This window comes from Cebus imitator, unplaced genomic scaffold (assembly GCF_001604975.1).
Source record: "Cebus imitator isolate Cc_AM_T3 unplaced genomic scaffold, Cebus_imitator-1.0 Scaffold129, whole genome shotgun sequence".
Lineage (NCBI taxonomy): Eukaryota > Metazoa > Chordata > Mammalia > Primates > Cebidae > Cebus > Cebus imitator.
In genome coordinates, this window is record NW_016107444.1 from 6470679 (window position 1) to 6480473 (window position 9795).

At 42.1% G+C, this 9795-nt stretch overlaps 1 protein-coding gene across 9 annotated transcripts in view; it reads right to left on the reverse strand.

The window, feature by feature from the left end:
• RUBCN (rubicon autophagy regulator) overlaps positions 1–9795 on the reverse strand; it is a 74628-nt gene that overhangs the window by 36744 nt on the left and 28089 nt on the right. For 8 of the 9 annotated variants that reach the window (XM_017541015.2, XM_017541014.2, XM_017541010.2 and 5 more), the window contains exon 2: positions 3603–3756. The exons of the other annotated variant lie outside the window; for it this stretch is intronic. In XM_017541015.2, coding sequence (XP_017396504.1) covers positions 3603–3641 — 39 coding nt within the window. In that variant the 5' untranslated portion in view covers positions 3642–3756. The remainder of the gene's footprint in view (positions 1–3602; positions 3757–9795) is intronic. 9 annotated transcript variants of the gene reach the window in all.

A 9795-nucleotide genomic window follows, 5' to 3' on the forward strand; every position in this document is an offset into this window, starting at 1 on the left:
AAGAGTTATAATCTGCCCAGCACCGCACAGTTAATGGTGAAGCTAAGATTAACATGTGAGCAGTCTGACTCAAAAGTCCACAATTCTAACTATTATGTCACTTTATTTGCCATGGACCTGAGCAACGAGTCTAGATTTTGATCTAGGTTCTAATAGATTCCAAAGACTCTTGTCAATCTATCAAACAATGTTGCCTCGATATTCCTAGAATGGTACTTTGTGTTGTTTTGGGTTTGCTTTACTTTGAGACAGAATCTCACTGACACCTAGGCTGGAGTACAGAGGTACAATCATAGCTCCCTGCAGCCTCAGCCCCCCAGGCTTCTGCAAGCCTCTCATCTCAGCCTCCTGAGAACCCCCCAGGCTTCTGCAAGCCTCTCACCTCAGCCTCCTGAGAACCCCCCAGGCTTCCGCAAGCCTCTCACCTCAGCCTCCTGACTAGCTGAGTCCATGGGCACGCACCAAGATGTCTGGCTAGTTTTTAAATTTTTTACAGAGATAGGGATCTCACTGTGTTGCCCAAGCTGGTCTTGTACTCCTGGCCTCAAAATTCTAGTGATCTTCCTGCCTCAACTTCCCAAAGCGCTGGAATTATAGACATAAGCCAGCACACCCAGCCAAGTATACGTACTTTAATACCATTTAGTTGATTAGCTCTTTTCCAATGTAATTGCTAACTGAGAATAAATTCTGATAAAAAAGAAAAATGAGCTTAGAGTTCAAGGAACTATACAAGGCCCTGACAGGGGACATGAGTGTTTGAGAACACGCAATTAGCTCTGTTTTTGTGAGGTCTGCTTTTTTTTAAAATAGGAGGATACCAAACCCCAATGACTCACTTCAAATTTTATCCAAAACCAAAATTTATTTAAAACACTGCAAATGGAGTAACTGCCAAAGAGAAAGCAGAAACCTTTAAGTATTACTAGATTCCACTCATTTCAAAGCTCAAAGCTGATTAGAGTTTTTGAGCATATAAAAAAGAAACTCAACATCAATAAAGTTTACACTGTAAAAATTTAAGCTACAATCAAACTACCATTCATAAGCGTCAACAAGGTATCTATAAAGTAAAACTCAAAGAGCATTCTAAATATGACAATATTTTATAAATATTTCTTGGATGTGTCCTAGGATGCTAGGAAGAAAATTCTAATGAGTCACTTTGTCTTCCTCCTCCTCATCATAGCACATACTTGGATAGCTCTTCCAATTCTCTGAATGCTTTTACAGACATTAACTCATTTAGCCCTCAATGTTAACAGCCCTGGAGGTAGACAGATGCTACCTCATTTACTGGTGAGAAAATCAAAGCTCGAAGACGTTAAGCATTTTGCCCAAGGTTAGCAAATACATGAAGGAGCTGAAAACTATATCCAGGCAGTCTGGCTCTACCCTGAGCCACACTACCTATTAACTGCTCGTGCTGTAGTTAACATGAGTTAACCACTAACTCTTTTCCATAGTCACTTTGATGCCTGCTAGTTTTCACATATATTTTGAGGATAAAGTCTCACTATCCCTACAAGGAAAGTGCATAATTCTTTCTTCCTATTACTAATTTGAAGTAAAGATAGTAATAACAAAAGTCTAAATTTAGGGAACAGGATGAAAATTCTAAATCCAAAAAGAATCACAGGAAGAACTGCTTATTTTGTTTCAGGAAAGAGATGTTAATTCTAATTACACCAATCTTATCGTGCTTAAGCAATTAATTATCACTGGAACACACTGTCTTCTAGGTAAAAGGATTTCCCATAGTAAAGTACTTTTTTTTTGAGACAGAATCTCACACTGTGGCCCAGGCAATAGTGCAATGGTGCGATCTCAGCTCACTGCAATCTCTGCCACCTGGGTTCAAGCAATATCCTTCCTCAGCCTCCTGAGTAGCTGGGACTACAGGCATGCAGCACCATGCCCAGCTAATTTTTTTTGTATTTTTAGTAGAAATGGGGTTTCACCATGTTGGCCAGGATGGTCTCAATCTCCTGACCTTGTGATCCGCCCGCCTCAGCCTCCCAAAGTGCTGGGATTACAGGCGTGAGCCACTGTACCCGGCCAGGAAAGTACTTTTAATGTAACTGAGCACATGGAGTTTCACCTTCTCATTCTTTTTTTATTTTTATTTTTTGAGATATGGTCTCACTCTGTTGCCAGGGCTGGAGCGCAGTGGCACGATGTCAGCTCACTGCGCCTCAGGGTTCAAGTGATTCTCCTGCCTCAGCCATCTGAATAGCTTGGATTACAGGTATATGCCCGGCTAATTTTTTAATGTTAGTAGAGACAGAGTTTCGCCATGTTGCGCAGGCTGGTCTTGAACTGACCTCAAGAGATCTGTCCCCCTCGGCCTCCCAAAGTGCTGGGATTACAGGCGTGAGCCACCACACCTGGCCACCTTCTCACTCTGTAGAAATATTTCATGCAAAAGTCAGAAGTAAAAGAATGTATTTTTGCCTTGGCTGGCTGTTTTTCTTCCTTTATCCTGCCTACTTCTGAAAAAAACAGCATGGTTTCGAAACCAAAACTAATATTCAGAAGAAAGAGCTTCCTGGCTGTAGTTGGCCAAGATTGATCCTCCAAAATGTCTACATCCTAATTCCCAGAACCTGTGAATGTTACCTTTTATGGCAAAAGGGACCTTGCAGGTGTATTTAAATTAAGGATTTTGAGATGGGGCGATTATACTGGGTTATCCACAAGGGCCCGACGTAATTCTAAGAGTCCTTTTAGGAGGGAGGTAGGAATGGTCACAAGGAGAGAAAGGGATGTAAAAGCAGAGAGAGCCAGGCACGGTGGCTCACGCCTGTAATCCCAGCACTTTGGGAGGCTACGGCAGGAGGATCACTTGAGACCAGGAATTCAACACCAGCCTGGGTAACATAGTAAAATCCTGTCTCTACAAAAAATACAAAAATTAGCTGGTTGTGGTGGTGGGTGCCTGCAGCCCTAGATACTTGGGAGGCTGAGGTGGGAGGACTGCTTGAGCCCGGGAGGTCCAGGCTGTAGAGAGCCATGACTGTGTCACTGCACTCCGGCCTGGGTGACAGAGTGAGACTCTGTCTCAAAAAACAAACAAAAAAGGGGGCAGAGAGAGATTTGAAGGTGCTATGCTGTTGGCTCTGAAGATGCAGGAAGTGGCCAAGAGCCAAAGAATGCAGGTACCTACTGAAGCTGGAAAAGGCAAGGAAATGGATTCTCCCTCAGAGCCTCCAGAGGGAGTGAGGCCCTGCAGACACCTTGGTTTCAGCCCCGTGAAACTCATTCTGGACTTCTGATCTCAAGAACTGCAAGACGATAAACCTGTGTTGTTTCAAGTCATTATCTGTGGTTATTTGTTATAACAACAGCAGGAAACTTGTAAGCTGGCCTAATCTCTTGTTGCTGATTTGCTGTCCTACCCAGTGATTTATTCATTCCATTAACATCTATGGTACATCAGACACTATGTGAAATGTTCTGTATACAAAAAAACTGTATGTATTAAGTCACAGCTGCTCTCAGGAGTGCACAGACTAGTGACCTTCATCTCCTTCCTGCCAATGTGACTGTTTCTTTTCAACAAGTGAGTCAGCCAATATGGCAAAAAAAGGAGTTCTGCGTACCTGGTCATGGATAAGCCCATGATAGAGGATGCTCTGCATGTCCCTGCAAAGCCGCTCCAAGCCACCACACTTGGACCAGACGTTGGGGCTGTTGGCTGATACCAAGCCTTCCACGGTAGTCTTCAAATTACCCAGCAACTGCCAGTGCTCCCTCCTGCAAGGGCATCAATTACACCAATGGTTAGTTACCTTTGTTGTACCTGATCTTGATCATATCAAAGAAAGTCTAAGCTGAGGAGCCTCCTGTCCCCACATTCTAGCATTCTCTTCCCTGTTAATTTTTACTTGGAGGAAGATTCAACTCTGAGAGAATTAAAGTTGTGAACAATACTAATATAAAGACAAAAAGCAAAAACCAAAAACCCTCACATTCAAATGGTACATTATGCTTCGTAAAGTGATTTCATCTACTATCTCACTCAATCCTCACATAAGTAGCTTATAACCCTAAGTTTATAGGGGTATAACCTGTTCAGATCCATTTTTGTTTTTTGAGACAAGGTCTTCCTCTGTCTCCCAGGCTGAAGTGCAGTGGCACGATCACAGCTCACTGCAGCCTCAACCTTCCAGGTTCAGGTGATCCTCCCACCTCAGCCTCCTAAGTAGCTGGGAACTACAGGTGTATACCGTCATACCCAGCTAATTTTTAAATTTTTTGTAGAGATGAGGTCTCACTATGTTGCCCAGGCTGGTCTCCAACTCCTGGCCTCAAGTGATCCTCCCACCTCAGCCTCCCAGAGCTGGGATTACAGATATAAACCACTACACTCGGCCTAAGATCCATTTCTCATTCTTTTTTTTTTTTCTTTTTTTGAGATAGAGTCTTGCTCTGTCACCAGACTAGAGTACAGTGCGGCAATCTCAGCTCACTGCACCGTCTGCCTCCCGGGTTCAAGGGATTCTCCTGCCTGTCTCCCGAGTAGCTGGGACTACAGGCACGTGCCATCATGTCCAGCTAATTTATTTTTAGTAGAGACAGGTTTTCACCATGTTGGCCAGGATCGTCTCAATCCCTTGACCTGGTGATTTGCCCACTTCGGCCTCCCAAAGTGCTGGGATTACAGGTGTGAGCCACCGTGCCCATTGTAAGATCTATTTCTTAACAATGACAGTACCTGCACAACATACAAAAAGATGAAGGCATCCACTCAGAACCAGACATCTTTTGCCAAACAAAAAAGGCCAAAAACAATTTCTGATTTACAATATTTCCAAGCACTAACTACAGCATAGTAAAGAACAGAAACTCTAGGACAAAGGTGGTCACTAAAATGTCATTTACGGTTTTACTGTAAGAAACGGCCATTGCAGAGGCCAACAGACTGCCAACTTTTGCTCAGTGACTCTGCATATCCTATGTTTCTTTCTTCCTCAGAGCTAACTAGCCTGAGGAAGAAAGATTTCTTAGTGACATCGTTTTCGCACGCCAACAGGTTACAATCTGGTCTCACAGGCCTGAGAATCAGTCTGACTCATGAAGAGACTTTGCATACCTGTGTTCTGATTCATTCTGTATGGATCCTACAAGGTTAACTGTTAAAAAACATTATGAGGCCAGGCGCAGTGGCTCAGGCCTGTAATCCCAGCACTTTGGGAGGCCAAGGCAGATGGACCCCCTGAGGTCAGGAGTTCGAGACCAGCCTGGCCAACATGGCAAAATCCCATCTCTACCAAAAAATACAAAATTTAGCTGGGTGTGGTAACACACGCCTGTAATCCCACCTACTCGGGAGGCTGAGAAAGGAGAATCAATTGAACTCAGGAGGCAGAGATTGCAGTAAGCTGACATCACGCCATCGTACTCCAGCCTGAGCAACGAGAGTGAGACTGTCACAAAACAAAACAAGATCATGATAAATCCCATAAGCAAACATTAAGTACTCTGTCATCCTAGGGCTTTGATTCCAAAATTATAGAAACAGCATTGACATCTTAGAAACTTTGAGCATGCTGGGAGTAGTGGCTCACGCCTATAATCCCAGCACTTTGGGAGGCTGAGGTGGGCGGATCACAAGGTCGGGAGTTTGAGACCAGCTTGAGCAATATGAAGAAACCCCGTCACTACTAAAAACACAAAAAAACTAGCTGGGTGTGGTGGTACATGCCTGTAATCCCAGCTTACTCGTGAGGCTGAGGCAGGAGAATCACTTGAACGTGGGAGGCAGAGGTTGCAGTGAGCCAAGATCACGCCACTGCACACTCCAGCCTGGGCAACAGAGCAAGACTCCATCTCCAAGAAAAAAAAAAAAAAAAAAAAGAAACTTTGAGCACTAACAACTATAATTTCCTCTGGACAACGCCGAAGACTTTACCTTCCTCACAAGAAATGTCCCTGAGGAGTCAAAGTTACAAAAGAATGTGGCTTTTATTCTAAGACACACCAAACAATCTACATTTGGTATCTGCTCATATAAAAGAAAAGTAAACTTTTGAAAAAATTTGATTTACGTAGCTACTCTATTTAGTGTCTTCACCTTATAAAAAAATTTTGATTGATACATAATTTTACATATTTATAGTGCACAATGGGTTATTTTGGTACATGAATACATTGTGCATTCATCACAACAGAGTAATCAGCATATCCATCACCTTAAATATTTATCATTTCCTGTGATGAGAACATTAAAAAACCTCTCTTCCAGCTATTCTGAAATATACCACACACTGCTAACGCTCGTCATCTTACGCCATAGAACACCAGACCTTACTCCTCATATCCAGCCGTAACTTTGCACCTGCTGACCAATCTCTCTCCATCCTCTTCCTCCTACCCCCGCATCCTCTGGCAACCACTGCTCAACTCTGTACTTCCATGAGAACAACTTTTTGGATTACCCGAGTAACAGCATGTGATAGTGTGACAGCTGTCTTTCTGTGCCTGGCTTATTGCACTGAATGTAACACCTTCCAGGTTCATCCATGTTGCCAAAACTGAAAGAATTTCATTCATTTTTAATGCTGAATTATATTCCATAGTGTATATATACCCCATTATCTTTAGCCATTAACCTGTTGATGGACTTTTTTTTAAGACAGAGTCTCACTCTGTCGCCCAGGCTGGAGTGCAGTGGCATGATCTTGGCTCACTGCAACCTCTGCCTCCCATGTTCAAGGGATTCTCCTGCCTCAGCCTCTGATGTAGCTGGGATTACAGGTACAGGCCACCATGCCTGGCTAATTTTTGTATTTTTAGTAAGACGGGGTTTTACCATGATGGCCAGGCTGGTCTCGAACTCCTGGCTTCAAGCAATCTGCATACCTCAGTCTCCCAAAGTGCTAGGATTACAGGCATGGGCCGTCGTGCCCAGCTGCTGATGGACATTTAAGCTGATTCCATATCTTGGCTATCATGAATAGCGCTGCAATAAATAGGGGAGTGCAGATATCTCTTTGATACGCTGATTTCATTTCCTTTGGATATATATTGAGTATTGGGATTGTTTGATCACATAGTAGTTCTATTTTTAACTTTTTGAAGAACCTCCAAACTGTTTTCCATAATGGTTGTATTAATTTATATTCCCACCAGCAGTGTGTAAAAGTTCCCTTTTCTCCACATCCTCACTGATACTTGCTATCTTCTGACTTTTTTTTTTAATGTGTAGCTATTAGATTTGGTTTGCTAGTATTTTGTGAAGAATTTCTGCATTTATATTCATCAGGGATACCAGCCTGTAGTTTTTTTCTCTTGTATCGCTCTCTAGCTTTGGTATCAGGATAATGCTGGCCTTGTGGAATGAGTTTGGAAGAATTCTCTCTCCTTCAATTTTCCGGAATAATTTGGGAAGAACTCGTATTAGTTCTTTAAATGTGTGGTAGAATTCAGCAGTGAAGACATCTGGTCCTGGGTTTTTCTTTGATGGGAGACTTATTACTGATTCAATCTCATTACTCATTATTGGTCTGTTCAGCTTTTCTGTTTCTTCAAGATTCAGTATTGGTGGGCTGTATGTGTCCAGAAATTTATTCATTTCTTCCAGGTTTTCCAACTTGTTGGCACAGTTATTTGTAATAGCTCCTAGTGATTCTTTGTATTTCTGTACTCAGTTGCAACGTCTGCTTTTTGTCTCCGATTTTATTTATTTGAGTCCTTTTCCCCCCTTGGTCTAGCTAAAGGTTTGTTAATTTTATCTTTTGAAAAAAAACAAAAAACAAAAACACAACTTTTGTTAATCTTTTATTTTTATTTTTTCCAGACTCTATTTCATTTATTTCCACTCTGGTCTTTATTATTCCTTTCCTTCTACTAATTCTGGGTTTTGTTTGTCCTGGTTTGCTAGTTTCTTGAGATGCAACAATAGGTTGAGTTCTTTCTGCTTTTTCGACGTAGATGTTAATTGCTATACACGTCCCTCTTAGTGCTGCTTTTGCAGAATCCTAGTTTTGGTATGTTGTGTTTCCACTGTCATTTGCCTCAACAGATTTTCTAATTCCTTCTTAATTCTTCATTGACTAACTGGTTGTTCATGAGCATGTTGTTAAATTTCCACATTATTTGTGTAAGTCTCCTAAGTTGTTCTTGTTATTGATATCTAGTTGTATTGCACGGTAGTCAGAAAAGATACTTGAATGGCCAGGCATGGTGGCTCATGCCTGTCATCCCAGCACTTTGGGAGGCTGAGGCAGACGGATCACTTCCAGTCAGGAGTTCAAGACCAGCCTGGCCAACATGGCGAAACCCCATCCCAAATAACAATACAAAAAAATTAGCTGGACATGGTGGTGCGTGCCTGTAATCCCAGCTACATGTGAGGCTGAGGCAGGAGAATTGCTTGAACGGGGGAGGGAACGTGGAGCTGAGATTGTGCCATTGCACTCCAGGCTAGGCAACAGAGACTCCATCTCAAAAAAAAATACTTGATATGATTTCAATTTTTAAAAGTTTGTTGAGACCTGTTTTGTGACCTACCATATGATACCACATGTCCTGTTCCATGTGCTGTTGAGAAGAGTGTGTAACCTGCAGCTACTGAGTCGAATGTTCTGTAGATGTCTGTTAGGTCCTCTTAGTCTAGGATATAGTTTAAACTTTGCTGTTTCTTTGTTGATTTTCTATCTGCATGATCTGTCCATTGCTGAAAGTGGGGTATCAGAGTTCCCTGTTACTATATCAGAGCTTCTTTCTCCATCTAGGTCTATTAATATTCACTTTACATGTTAAGGTGCTCCCATGTTGGATGCATGTATACATTAATTACAAATATACACAAACACACCATTGTTATACCCTTTTGCTGAACTGAAGCTTTCATCATCATGTAATGACACTGTCTCTTTTTACAGCTTTGGATTTAAGTCTATATTCTCTGACATAAGTACAGGTACTCCTGCTCTCTTTTGGCTTCCATTTGCATAAACTATCTTTTTCCAGCCCTTCCCTTTAAGTCTATGTATGTCCTCACCTGTGAAGTGAGATTCTTAGAAGCAGCATATGGTTATGCCTTATTTGTATGGTTTTTAAAAATTCATTCAGTCACTGTAAGTCTTTTATTTGGAGAATTTAAACCATTTACATTTAAGGTAATTCTCGGTAAGTAAGGTCTTACCACTGCCATTCTGTTACTTGTTTTCTAGGTTTTTTGTAGTTCCTTTCTTTCCTTTACTGTCTTCTTTTGTGGCAGTTGATTTTCTCTAGTAGTGTGTTTTGAGTCCTTGCTTTTCAATTTTGGTGTGTCATAGGTTTTTGTGTTGTAGTCAGAATGAGGCTTACACACACATTTTGTCATTATAAAAAGTTATTTTATTTATTTATTTAAATTTTTTTTTTTCTTGTAACATAGTCTCACTCTCACCCAGGCTGGAGTGTATGATCTCAGCTCACTGCAACCTCTACCTCCCAGGTTCATGCAATTCTCATGCCTCAGCCTCCCGAGTAGTTGGAATTAGAATTACAGGCACCCACCACCACCACCACGGCCAGCTAATTTTTGTATTTTTAGTAGAGACAGGTTTCACCATGTTCGAGACCAGGCCAGTCTTGAACTCTTAACCTCAAGTGATCCACCCAGCTCAGCCTCCCAAAGTGTTGAGATTACAGCGTGAGCCACCGTGCCAGGCCCGTAAAAAGTTATTTTAGGCCGGGCGCGGTGGCTCAAGCCTATAATCCCAGCACTTTGGGAGGCCGAGGCGGGTGGATCACGAGGTCAAGAGATGGAGACCATCCTGGTCAACATGGTGAAACCCCGTCTCT